This window comes from Pseudonaja textilis, chromosome 11 (assembly GCF_049901715.1).
Source record: "Pseudonaja textilis isolate UNSWEBS1 chromosome 11, rPseTex1.2, whole genome shotgun sequence".
In the NCBI taxonomy this organism is placed as follows: Eukaryota; Metazoa; Chordata; class Lepidosauria; order Squamata; family Elapidae; genus Pseudonaja; species Pseudonaja textilis.
Genome location: NC_142000.1, coordinates 19,820,247 through 19,834,710, shown reverse-complemented (window position 1 = coordinate 19,834,710; position 14,464 = coordinate 19,820,247). Strand labels below are relative to the sequence as shown.

The 14,464-nt window shown below is 41.2% G+C and overlaps 1 protein-coding gene across 1 annotated transcript in view; it reads right to left on the bottom strand.

The window, feature by feature from the left end:
* CDH13 (cadherin 13) overlaps positions 1-14,464 on the bottom strand; it is a 394,527-nt gene that overhangs the window by 69,102 nt on the left and 310,961 nt on the right. The window contains exon 8 of the mRNA XM_026713963.2: positions 9,211-9,351. Within this exon, the coding sequence (XP_026569748.1) occupies positions 9,211-9,351 (141 nt within the window). The remainder of the gene's footprint in view (positions 1-9,210; positions 9,352-14,464) is intronic.

The following is a 14,464-nucleotide window of genomic DNA, read 5'->3' as shown; positions in this document are numbered from 1 at the left end:
AATCATTCTCCTCCCTAGCCTAGAACTTCGCTATCATTCTTCTGATTTGATATCCTTTAGATAAAGGTAAAAGGTAAAGGTTCCCCTTGCACATATGTGCTAGTTGTTTCTGGCTCTAGGGGGTGGTGCTCATCTCCCTTATAAAGCCAAAGAAGAGTCAGCGCTGTCCGAAGATGCCTTCGGGGTCACGTGGCCGGCATGACTAAATGCCAAAGGTACACAGAATGCTGTTCCCTTCCCACCAAAGGGGGTCCCTATTTTTCTACTTGCATTTTTTATGTGCTTTCGAACTGCTAGGTTGGCGGAAGCTGGGACAAATAATGGGAGCTCACACTGTTACACAGCGCTTGGGATTCGAACCGTGGAACTGCTGACCTTTCTGATTGACAAGCTCAGCACCTTAGCCACTGAGCCACCATGTCCCCTATCATTTAGATATCAAGATGGTTTTTTTTTTTTGAAGGACAGTTTGTTTGGGATGACAAAGCAAATGCTTTGAAGGGAAGGGAATCCTTCAATTTGCAGGTACTCCTCGTTCAAAGGTACAACGGCACTGAAAAAGTGACTTAGGACTGTTTTTCACACTTAATGACTGTGGCAGCATCTGTGATGACCCAGGGTGCGGCCCAAAGGCAACACAGTCAGATAATCAATAAGAGTCCCTTTATTATCTCCAACTTTGCCTCCAATGTCCAGGTTACCTTCTGGCTGGAGAAAAACAGAAAAACAAAGGAACAGCCTTTGACTGTAGAAAATTAAGTTCAAGACAGGGTCAACACGGACTGTAACTTAAGGTCCAAACAAGCCAAACTGAAGGAATTAGTTTGGCAGGACAGGAGCAAGAATTTCACACTAGAAAGCATGCAAAACTCACATAGTTGGGAAGACACCAGGAACACAGATAAGCCACAACAACACAAGATAAACTCACGTTTGCTTCCAACAGCCTGCTGCACGGAGCTTGCCTTTCTTACCAGCTGTGGCTAATGAAGGGAATCAGGGCCTGTTCCTCCCCTGTAAGCCATGCAACCCACATTGCTCCTTCTCCGTTCCCCCCTGCATGACCTAGGATGAAGAGGGGGTGGGCCTGGGTCTTCCTCTGAAATCCCTCTCTCTTGTTCTACCTCTTCCCTGCTCTGCCCAGCCAGACTTTGCCCTTCCCCAGTTTCCTCCACAGCCAGTGGAGCCACACTCCCACTCCCTGTCAGCTGTTCAGCTTCCTCCTCCGAGTACAACTCCAGCAGGGGCCTGACAGCACTTCTATGGTCACGTGGTCAAAATTTGGATGCTTGGCAACTGGCTCATATTTGTGACAGTCGCAGTGTCCCAGGATCATGTGATCTCCACGTGATCGTTCTTTTTTTCAACCTTCTGACAAGTAAAATCAACGGGGAAGCCGGATTCACTCAATGACCCTGTTACTAACTTAACAACTACAGGGGTTCACTTAGCAACGGTGGCAAAAAAGGTTGTACAATGGGACAAAGCTCCCTGAACAACTGTCTCGCTTTGCAACCAGTCTTAAGTTTTTGGGTGTTACCATAAAAGAGGACCTGACCTGGGCTGCTCACATTGCAGCCTTGGTCAAAAGAGCCCAGCAGAAATTATACTACCTGAGATTTCTCAGGAAACAACAAGTGAATGAAAAACTGCTGGTGACCTTCTACCGCTGCACCATAGAGAATATCTTAACTTAGTGCACTTCTGTCTGGTTTGCCAATTGCACAGGGGCAGATAGGAAAGCACTCCAGAGGGTTAATGTCATTGTCCAGAAGATCATTGGTTGCCCTCTCTCCTCTTTGGAAGAGCTATAAAGCTCTGCTGCTGCTACCTTAAGAAAGTTCAAAACATCCCCAAAGATCCATCTCATCCTGGGAACCCTTTTTTTGAACTATTACTATCTGGCAGACAGTACAGAATAATAAAAACAAGGAAAAATAGGCTGAAAAAACAGCTTCCATCCAAGGGCAGGAGCTCTTTTGAATTCTGCTGTATAGTGCAGGGTTGGTGTGGTGTCGGGGGTTTTCGGTTCAATGTGTGGAGGGTGAAGGATGTGTGTTTATTTTCATGGTCATGATGTGCACTGAAGATGGTGTTTGATTTCATTGTATGAGGTGCAATGACAATAAAGTAAACTAAAAAATAAATAAAAAATCCGGGACTCGATTGTGGTCCTCCGCCGACAACTACCAGTTTATTTCCAGGCATTTCAAAACTGGAAGGGGAAGGTACTTATTGCACATTAAAGTAAATCTGCAAATATGTGCTCGTAGAATTGGAGTCCAGAGGGATTTTAGAGGGCCATCTGGCTCAATTCCCTGCTTACTGCAATTACAATATCTCTAAATTCTGCTTCTCTGCCCATGGTAATGCTTTTACATTTTCCATTCCAGTGCTGTACACTTCCTACTATGGGAAGTGCCTCTCTTTCTGAGAATGATAATTTGGGGAATATTATATTTCCCAAAAAGGAGAAATGGAGAAAAATCTTAACAAAGGCAGAAAGCATCCCCAGCCTTTCCTAATAGCCTCAAGCAGAAGCCTCCGGTGTCCAGGGATGGATATTTTATACCTGTTAAGAAAGACGGGGCCAATCTATTCGTAAACAAAACACCTTCAGCCACACAAAAGGCTGGAGCCGATGAGATTTACATTCATCGTTTTAAATTTGACTGTAAAATTTACATTAATCACCATCATCTTTTAACAACCCCATAATCCCTTGCATCAGGGTGGAGTCTGGGCAACTGAATGGAGCTGAGTGTTTACTGGCCGGATGCCCTTCCTGTCACCGATGTGAAGCTATATTCAGCAGATATATTCTCATCGGGCCCAGAGAGAGAAATATCTGCCTCTACCTAGGATCGAACTCAGAGCCTCCTGATTGTGAGGCGAGAGCGCCACCTCTGGGCCACCGCATCCCTCGTTAAAAATTTACACACACACACCCATCAAATTCTAAGGACGGGACAGGATCTTTAGAACATGATAGGATTTACCCACCATCATTAAAATAGCAAAAAACAGAAGGCTCACTATATTGCACAACCCCCTGGAGCATCTCAAACACAAAGCCCCAGAATCCTATAAAGATTCATCCATTCACCTAGCCTTGGGGTCAACCACCCCAGATACATTGGCTGCTGTCATAGAAGTTTCTGGAAATCAAATAAACCTTCTTTCCTCGCAGTCAGTTAGCCTCCATTTTATTTCCAGCACCTTTCTCCCAGCTTGGAACTGACCTGGATTTTTCTTCCTACACTACTATTAGGAAGTTCCTCCTAAAACGTTTACTTGAAATCTAAAACTCCATCTTGCAGCAATTATGTCTGTCATTTTTTTGCATACCTATTTGCATGATTGCAACGTCTTCTCCCCCAGCCGTTTTCTCAGCCTCTCAGCCTACTAATCGGAGAAGGGGAGATTTAATTCTCCCTTGCATTTCGATCTGATTTTTGAGCTTGCTCCTGTTGCAACTCCTATACGAGGCTTCTGAATTCCTTCCCTTAGATTAGAAACCCCAGAAGAAAGGTCTCACTGTCCGGAGGTTCAGATTACTCCTGAAAGATTCCATGCTTGGGGATGGGATGAGTAATCAAAAAGATGGATTAAAACCAGAAGGAAAAATTAGATATAATTTGACTCCGTAGGCTGCCTATTGTTCTATTAGCTTCTCAAAGAATATGATTATTGAAAATTGCATGCTCATTTTTGATTCAAACCACCTATGGTACCCATCTTTTCCTACTGTGATCCAGCTCAATAGACATAAATAACAATTTACCCCGAATATAAAATATTGGTGGCTTCACTCAACTCATTAACATTCTTTAAGGAAGCATTCATCAGACATTTCTCTCTCTCTCTCTCTTTTAAAACTTTCCCACATCCAGAACAAGCGAAAAATACATGCATATTTAATTTGCAGAGATGGGGGGAAAATGCTAATTCTGGTTTCAACGCAGTAAACTTCTTTCTGGCTGTTCGGCATTAATAGCTGTCAATTTCACTAATAGACATGTTGTCAGGGATGTTAAAGAGATGCTTCTTAAGTGTATTCCAGATGCCCCATTTCTGCCTCCAGAATTACAACCCAGACCTCGCTGATGAAAGCAAACAAATTAATGATGGGACCTTAACACTTCCATTTGTCATGTAAGGAGACGTGAGCAATTTGGAACTATTTATCAAAAGTAGAAAATTGGTGGTCTCTTCTTTAAACGGCTGCATTTTTCAGAAAAATATTTTTTTCTCAACACTCGCTACCAGAACATTAAAAAAAAAACCAACAACAACACTGCTTGACGCAGAATCTGGTTGCAACTACAGTTATCCTCGACTGCAGCCGAGCTTGGAATTTCCACTGCTAAGCAAGACAGTTGTTAAGAGAGGGTTGGTCCTTGTTACGATCTTTGTGCCTCAGTTGTTAAGTGAAACACTGCAGCCCTTAAGTGAATCACATGGTTGTGGAGTGATCATGTCACTATGGGAATGTTGTGACGATAGTAAGTGTGAGAACCAGTCATAAGTCACTTTTTTCCCCCACTGCTATTGTAATTTTGAACAGTCACTAAACTAACATATTTCTCTCTCTGGCACAGTGAGAATATATCTGCTGAACAAAACTCCGCTCTGGCAACAGGAAAGGAATCCGGCCATGAAAATACTCTGCTAGCTCCATTCAGTTGCCCAGACTCCAGTTTCAAGCGAAGGACCAAACAAAACTAAAGCAAACTAAAACACACACTCCTGCAGCCTTGCTCTGCCTATTTTTTTTTTCCAAGCAAAGCTGCATTCCTGATGCAACAGACACAACTTTTAGTAAGAAAAAAAAATGTTCATCCTTTTCAGGAAACTTACTGACCCCCCCGCCTCAGAAAAAAAAAAAAAAAAGGAGGAGGGAGAGGAATCCAAAGCTACTTTCAGGCAAAACTCCGCTGTGTTTTCTCTCTCGACAATGTAGGTCAGTTGAAGAGAGGCAGCTGAAAGGAATATCTTGAAAGAGAAGTACAGAACTGCCAGAAAGCAGAAATAAAAGGCAGAGAAAATCAGAGAGACAGAAGCTCCTCTCCATCTGTAAATATCAAAAGAGAAACAGCTGAAAGGAAAGCAGAGTTTCTATAATGGGAGCATGAAGGGTGCAAACCAATCCTGGCTGCCTATTTTAGCTCTGATATTAAAGCTCTATGTGGCCAGACAGAAGCACAGCTGTAAATAAACCGGGGTTTACCCACGTGAGCTAGGTTGCCAAAACACCTCTGCATGTCAGCGCCCCTGTGCTCATTTTCTGATCTTCTCCCTCTTCTCTCTCAGAAATTCAGTTTGCAAACTCCAGGTTGTCCTTGACTTACAACAGTTCACCTGAGCGACCGTTCCAAGTTAAAACGGCCTGGAAAGAAGTGACTTTGGGCCGTTTTTCACACCTACGACCATCGCAGCATTCCCCTGTGGTCACGTGATTTACATTGGGATGCTCGATAACTGACTCGTATTTACGAGTCTTGGCAGGCTGTGTGTGTCTCGTGATCCCGTTTTGCAACTTTCTGGCAAGCAAAGTCCGTGAGGAAGCCAGATTCACTTAACAACCAGGTTACTAACTTATCGGTTGCAGAGGTTCACTTAACGACGGGGGCAAGAAAGGTCGTGACATGGGGCAAAGCTCCCTGAACAGCAGTCCCACTTAGCAATGGAAATTTGGCCTGAATTTTGGTCGTAAGTCAAGCACAACCTGTACAAAATCCTACCTCTTCGCTCCTGCCTTTCCTGGGGCCGAGAAAAGAACGGGAAGGAGTTCTCACCTGTTGCCTGCTAAGATTCAAGAAATGTATTTCATGGCACCTGTAATTACAACTGAAAAGGTCACACCACTGTTTCTTTAGTTAATGAGACTAATTTTTCTTCACTGGCTATTTTTAGCGTGGATTCTTTTTTTACTTGCTTAGATTTTAACTGGAAAAGAATGGCCACACCTGGAGGCAAATTCAATTAATGGCTGACGCTGCATACATTTAATTTTCTTTGGTTAATTAATTCACTTCCTAGCGCCGGCCATCCTTCTCTACCAATGCACAGCCTGTGTTAAGTACAGTCAGCTTCTAATAATGTTCTTTTTATCTATATATCTCAAAGCAAAATGCCACTCACGCATCATCACAAAATCTCCAGAACTGTAAAACCTATAAACTTGAAATTTGGCATGTATGTTCCTCCTGGCTTCTAGGTGCTCACTGAGAAAGGATTTTTCGAAATGATCATCAGAGCATCAGTATTTCATATTAACATGCTCTGATGCTAAGGAGTTTTACTCCCCCTCCCCACCTGAAAAGAAATCTGTTCCAAAGGCAAAACACAAACAGAGAAGAGGAGTTTCAGTTTTAGTTTCATAGCAGCAACCGGCTTTAGTACAGAATAGTTAAGCTAAGCCATGCCCAGGCTCCTTGCTGTCTCCTTGCTCACACAGCAAATACTCTTTCAGTTTCCAAACAGCCATCACCTCTCTCACACACTGACAGGATGCTAGCCAGATGAATAGCGATGGATGCTGGTAGGCAGAGGCAGAGTCCGTCCCCCCCCCGCTTATTTTCCTCCTCAAAACTAAGCCTGAATATTTAACTTGAATATATCATCTTCCATTAATCAGTGTGTCATCTGTGTACAAATGTCTCTGTGCTATTACAATCAAAATTTACAATATTCATTACATTGATAATACTTCTCTAATCTTACAATAATAATAATCATCAGCATTATAATTCTATTCAGTTCTCCCTCTTAACATATCTTCAGCTTGTAATAATGTTCTGAGGGGCTGGGCATGAAAGCATATTTATTTTTACCTCCTTTGAAAACTGGAACTGAGTTTTTTGGCTTTTTGGTACAATGGAATTGGTTGATTGCATTGCAGTTTTAAGTCTTTAAAGGGTGTTTTCTTTAAACAGTGACATGGGGGGATTTCACTGCTGTTTTCAGGGAAGGGACACTCATAGCCTTCATGTCCTCTCTTTCCTTCTGGAGTTAGCAATGCAGAAATGGTAATGCATCTTCGTTCAAGAACACTTTTATATTATTTTATATTATTCTATAAGGATCAAGTGATGTGATTGCCCCAAATAAGTCGCTTTAAGTGGGCTGTCGTACAAGTTGAATTAATTGAACACATTGATTTGTAACAAATTGAATTGATTAAACATACAAAGAAATGCAGTCATGTTCCTTTGTCCTTCTCATGGACTTAATTCCTCCCAACTTTCCATAAAAATTAACTATAACTTGTCAGGTATCCAAATTGGGCAAACTCTAGTTTCCACAAACCATTTGCTTATGCACAGATGTTGCATGCAGTGGATTTTGGTGATTGGCCTTGATTAAATATTAGGGACACTGTGGGGTGAGATAACAGATAATCAGAATTGGAAGGGACCTTATAGGTCATCTAATCCAGCCCCCCACCCAAGCGGGAGACCCTACACCATTTCTGACAAATGGCAGTCCAATCTCTTCTTGAAAGTCTCAAGTGATGATGCTCCCACAACTTCTGAGGGCAACTTCTGTTCCATTGGTTGATTGTTCTCACTGTCCATGGTGCTCTCGGAGCTTGGTGGCTTTCTTGCAGATGTTTCATTACCAAACTAGGTAACATCATCAGTGCACTGTGCACCACAATTCAGTCCTGAGCTACAAATATTCTCTTCTGTAAAGGGACATTTTGGAAAATCTACATGATTGGCTTAAGCTGTCCAACCCTGTTATTGCCAAAGGTGCAGATGGAAACATGACAAAAAGACACTTTGGTGTTCAAGATTCCCACAGACTCAGAGCTGATCATCTACAGATGATGTAAGGGTGAGCAATTGGGGTTTATCATGATGTCATTGTGCAAGGGAGTGGTGCGGTGGGCTAGAGCTCTCGCCTTACAATCAGGAGGCTATGAGTTCAATCCTAGATAGAGGCAAATATTTCTCTCTCTGGGCACAGTGAGAATGTATCTGCTGAACAAAACTCTGCATTGGTGACAGGAAAGGCATCTGGCCAGTAAACACTCTGCTAGCTCCATTCAGTTGCCCAGACTGCAGTCTGCAAGGGATTATGGGGTCGTTAAAAGTTGTTGATGATGATGCCATTGTACAAATGACACAAATTATGTATGTGATGTTATTGTGGGCTGTACGAATGCCTACGAAACTAGGAGTTAATCCTGAAACAGATATGCTTTGTGTTCCTCTAGCGGAGAGTCTAAAACCAACAAATAGGATTCAATAGAAGGTAGTGTTCATTTAATCCTCTTTCTAAAGATCTTAGAAATATCTCATTATTCTAAAGACATCTAAACGACTAGCCTTCTCCACCTCAAATGTATCCTTAAATTGTCATTTAATGACTAAATTTTCCCATATGGAAAGCATTGCATTGTGTACGTTTGAATGCGATGCGAAGTCTGAGAAACAGTTTGATTTCCCCAGTTATAAGTGGACTCTACTTTTACACAACACAAGTCTTCTTTCCTCTCCCTCCACCTCCCTTTAGGGACAACAGAGCCGATATCACAGAATCTATCTTTTAAGGAAGAAAATTGATACTATATTTAGAGGCTCCGATATTGGAAAAGTCATTATGATTCTGTCAAAATGAGCCCCTCTCAAAGTGAGTTTGTTTGCTAGGCTGCTGACAAACATGATGATTTCCATCAAGTTTCATATTGCAGCTCTTGATTCAAATGAAAATTTACTCCAACTTAAAATATAAACCCCAGAGAAATAAATTTGAACTGTACAAAACAATAATACCTACTGCCATGAAAGTTTCATGCATTCCAGGGCCAGTTAAATAATATATATTAGTTGAGCTAATATTAACCGCTGCTACTATGTATTTTGAAGTGATTTTCCTATTCCCCCTGTCTACCCTACACATCTGCCTCGCCCTACCCATAATTGAGATTCCAAAGAACATTGATATCATTTCCTAGCTGTTGATAATTAGTATTTCAGAAATGTATTAGCTTTAGGAATGGCTAGCTAGTATATAGAGACGTTCTTAACTGATGTTTATTTAACGATATTGACTAACCTTTTAAAAGAGAAGGTATGAGATTCAACCATCTGAGAAATAAAAACTTTTTTTTTCTAAGGTTCTCATTAATTTTATCTCTGCTTTAGTTCTGATTCAGGTTTAAACCAACCAACCTCTTGTCTTTTGTGCATTTCAAGTTACCTCTTTCTTGGTGAATTCTGGTGCATGGTCATTTTTATCATCAATGACGATTGTTGCAGTGGTGGTCCCGGTCAACCCAACTTCATGTCCAGCCATGTCCTTTGCTTCTATGATGAGCTCATATTTTGGATTGTCCAATGTCTGAAGAGATGAAGAAAGAAGACAACTTACTCCAAGAATGAGACATTCATTCTACTTGCGATATCTCCATTGTTATGCTAGATAGAACCTAGATAGGGTTTAGATAGAACCAGTCTGGAATTGGTCTCCAGGTAAGTTGTAACCACATAAACAATCAACGTTTGAGAAAATGGAACAAACAGCATGCTTGTTACCAAAACTGGCAAATCTCAACAATAAATACTTTGATCATTTGGTTTAGCTCTTGATGGAAACAATATATACTTTCATCCTACAGCAATACAGCAACACATATTAACAAAGCATGTGAATTGTTAGAAACAATCATAATCATATGGCTTCTGACCAGGGCCAGAAGGTACAAGCCCTAGTAAGAATAGATAAGAGGAAGAAACAGCTGGTGAGAATGATAGTGTCTTCTGGAATAGAGATACATTATAATAAATAGAGCAATATTTTGATTTCTTTTCCAAGAAACTGAGCTAAAGATATTTAAGAAGGAGACGTCCCCTGTTTGTTGAGTGTAACTTCTGAACATCCATCTGTTGGGAGACTTCATCAACTCTATTGCTCAATGGAGAACAGAGATAGCAAAGATTAGGTTACAATTTCTATTTTCTTTTAAACAGGTGTGCTAAACTATTACATTCCCAGTGATGTTTATTGCAAGATATTAGAACAGCAAGACAACAATTATGATGCAGTGGTTAAAGTCCCAGGGCAGAAACTGAGAGACTGCGGTCTAGTTCCACCTTGGGCATAAAGCCAGCTGGGTAACATTAATCCACTCACTCTCTCTCATCACTAGGAAGGAGGCAAAGACAAAACAATTCCAAAAATATTCCCACAAATATTCCCTAATCCCAAAGTAAAATAAAATTAAAACATTTTAGAGAGGGTGCATCCAAACAAATTTCATTAAAACAAGGTCCTAGAAATCTATCCATATCCACCTATCCATCCATCCATCTATCACCACCTATTATCTATCTATCTATCTATCTATCTATCTATCTATCTATCTATCTATCTATCTATCTATCTATCCAACTCTGATTCCATCCATGCATCCCTTTCAAGGCAATCTTGACTTCTGGCAACTGGGTTGAAATCTAACCATCTTTAAAATTGGGAAGATTGAGTAACCATGGTCTACAGGGATTTCTCTAAATGGAGAAGAGGAAGAATCCGCAGGTCAGCCCTCTGGCAACACAACCATGAAAGCTGATTTCACAATTGCAGAAATTAAACGTAATATGGTACAAATTTTGAAACACCAAAAGTTTTAGTACAGGAAAACGTTGCAAATAGGTTACATATTTCTCCTATCCTCTTTTTTTGTTTGTTTGTTTGATTTTGTTGAGACCATCACTAATTCTAGCCCTGCAGCCAGCTAAATGACAACAAGCAAATTTATGGGATAATTAAAGGTTTCTCTGTTGTAATTATACGAGTTCCTTTGACAGTGCTGTGTTTGGAGGAAGCTGGAGCTGATAAATGAGCCATCAGATGAATCATGATTTAATGCCTGATCATTAAGGTTATTATCCCTCCTCTTAGCATTATATCAGCTTTGTTTATAGTGGATGGGTTATCTAGGATAGGGGAAAATAAGACAGCATAATCTTTGCTCTTGACGACGCCATCAAAAGCAAAATAAATTAATTCCAAAAGATATCAACTCTTGCCCAGAAAGTAGTGGCCTCACTTTGAATTGATTTCTTCTTCCTTATGGGATATTACCACATCACCAAATGTTAGATCTTCTAGTCCTGAGGTTAGGCTTTGGGCCTTTTTTTGCTTGCTTGCTTGCTCTTTCAGGACCATTTTATTATTTTTTTCAACTTGGTTGCTGCAAAATTCAGAGGTAGCTACTGAAAGAGGACATCACCCTTCGAAGAGAAGGACTAGGGGAGACATGCTAGTAGTGTTCCAATATTTGAGGGGCTGCCCCAGAGAGGAGGAAGGGGTCAAGCTATTCTCCAAAGCACCTGAAGGCCAGACAAGGTATAATGGATGGAAACTAAACAAGGAGAGATTCAACCTGGAAATAAGGAGAAACTTTCTGACAGTAACAACAATAGACAGAAGTTGACCTTAGAAGTTGTGGGAGCTTCATCACTTGAGACTTTCAAGAAGAGATTGGGCTGCCATCTGTCAGAAATGGTGTAGGGTCTCCTGCTTGGGTGGGGGGTTGGACTAGATGACCTACAAAGTCCCTTCCAACTCTGACCAACCATTGGCTATGAAAAGCGCCGTGCAGAGCTGAACTCCCAGCATTCTTAGCAACTCAAGCTAAGCTAGAGAACTCTGGCAATCACCTGTAGTTCCATTTGTAAACTGCTGAGAGTCATTTAGCAAGATGGCCCAAGGCATGTAGGACATTAAAAACTTCCTAGATATTCCACCAAAATGTTTCTTCTCCCTGAACACCGCCCCCGCCCCCCAAATCATAATGTTTAGAGTAGTGTGGAATATAAAAAAAATTGCAATAGCAGCTTCAATCTTCACGGAAACGAAAACACCTTGAAGTAATATGCCCTGCAACATTCATTTTTGAAGGGTAGAAAAAGCCAACCCCAAAATGTAAGAGGGCATTGCAAAATGTTTTACAGCTTACAGCACTAATTTTCAAAATCACCTCTGTGATTTTATCCACTAAAAGATGGAAGTGCCAGGAAATTTTCAGTAATAGCATTTTCTGGGCATTTTGATCACTGGTGTTAATTTGCAAATCAAATCAGCCATGGAGGTAATACATTTCTACCTCGACCTTTATAATATTACTTTCTGGCATGGCTGGAAAAAAGTTTTTCCCCTCGAAGGAGAAGGAATCCGAATGTTCACCCCTTAAACCTTTTTTTTTTGCATGCCTGCACATATTTTTAACTACAACTTACCTCAGCTTACAACAATTCATTCAGTGGCCATTCAAGGTTACAACAGTACTGAAAAAAATGTGACTTATGACCATTTTTTGCAGTTACGACCGTTGTAACCTCCCCATGGTCACATGATCCAAATTCAGATGCTTGGTAACTGGTTCATACTTATGATGGTTGCTGTGTCCCAAGGTCACGTGATGCTCTTACCAAGACTTCCTAGACCATAACTACGCACACGCTTATTTTAAAAACAAGACTTCTTTTATTGCAACACTGGGAATTGTTTTCATTACCAGCTGGTAATGAATCTCAAACAGTCCCCCGAGATAAGCACCCACCTTTCAGTTCTGTGAAGCGCTGCCAAAAACAGAAGTATCAAATGAACTAGAAAAGAAACCAACCGAAGTACAAAAAAAGCAACAACAACCAAAGTACAACAGAGCTTCAAGGATGACTTTGAACCGATCAAACTACTTTGCTTCCTGCAAAGGTTTCATCATCTTGGCCTGTCCTTTATACCTTATGGGAAGGGCAATCACCCCCCAGCCTTACTCCCAAGTTGCTCCTTTTGTCTCAGCTGCTCTCACCTTCTAGCAGCTCTGTGCACACACGCACTGGGAACAGGCTCCCCTTGCTCCTCGGCCTCACTGCTGCCAGACTCTGGAGGCTCTGGAGTCAGCACCCCACTCCCAGATGGTCCTGCCCCATCCCTACATCAGACGTAGGACCCTCATCCGAGTCCTTTCCAGACTCCTGGACTGGTCCCCGTTCTTCCCCACTTCCGATTCCACTGCTGGCTGCACTGGCTGCTGGCAAACCACAACACATGATCCCCTTTTGCGACCTTTTGTCAAACAAAGTCAATGGGGAAGCCAGATTCACTTAACAATCAGATTACTAACTTATCAGCTGCAGCAATTCATTTAATAATGGTGGCAATGAAGGTTGTAAAATGGGGCAAAACTCACTTAACAAATATCTCACTTAACGACAGAAAGTTTGGGCTCAATTGTGGTCATAAGTCAAGGACTACCTGCATTGTTTTGATTCCCTGAAGAAGCAGCGAACTTGTCCCCCCCCAAAAAGAACAACAACAACAACAAAAAAAAAAACCCTAGGACTAAGGAGGAATTTCCCGATAGTGAGAACAATTAATCAGTGGAACAACTTGCCTCCAGAAATCATAAATGCTCCAACATTGGAAGTTTTTAAGAAGAGTTTGGACAATCATTTGTCTGAAACGGTGTAGGGTTTCCTGCTTGAGGAAAGGAGGTTGGACTAGAAGACCTCCAAGGTCCCTTCCAACTCTGTTATTCCGTTAAATGGACTTCTGATCTCATAATATGTTGTATCAACCTCCTTCCTGGTGGTCCGTCCCCCTCTTCACTGCATTTCATCACCACAATGCGCAAAAACGCTAGCTTGTTGTGTGCTTGACAGTTTCCACAAGAAAAATGCCATATAGTTAACAGGAAAATGGATATAGGAAGAGAAGTTGCCATTTTTTTGTGTGAATGCTCTTTGTCACCAAACTGCTCCCGGCTTTTCGGAAGGACTTGATTTGCATTACAACATTTGACAAATCTTCAATCACTCTGATTTAATTCAGGGGTCCTCTGAATCCAAGGCAAAATCGACCCATTTATCAGCTTGAATCCCTTCTTCCAGAATAGGAATGTAATTAAAAGAGATAACTAACTCAATAATGAAGGGGAAAAACATTCAGCCTTGTGCTCCACAAAGTCTTTGAAGAGATTCTCTTTATATTTACAATTCTGAACCACATACGTTGAGCAACCCAAGCCATCTAAGGTTGCAATCAGAGTTTCTTTTACTTCTTCAGGTTTCATCCCCCATGATGGTGATTATTTTTTAAAAAAAGCCTTACCTTCGTTTACCGTGAAACTGATAGTAATAATTTCAGGTAGCTTTCTAAAATCAAGCAGTCTTCTGAGCATGTAATGAATCAGTAAACGATAGCATCTTTGCCCATAGACAAAATATAATTCTAGTGGATGCATTTGTGTATTTGCTGGTTCATTCTCTGGTAGCATAAACTGATCTAATTCCCTATCAGATGAAAGATCGCATAAAATGGATTTTCAATTACACCGAGGATGCATGTAGAGGCACACGCAAACTTAGAAAATCACAGGTTTAGTGGAAGCAAGTCATCACTTTTGTACAAATGCTCCTTGACTGATGAGAACATTCGTGGAATTTTCATG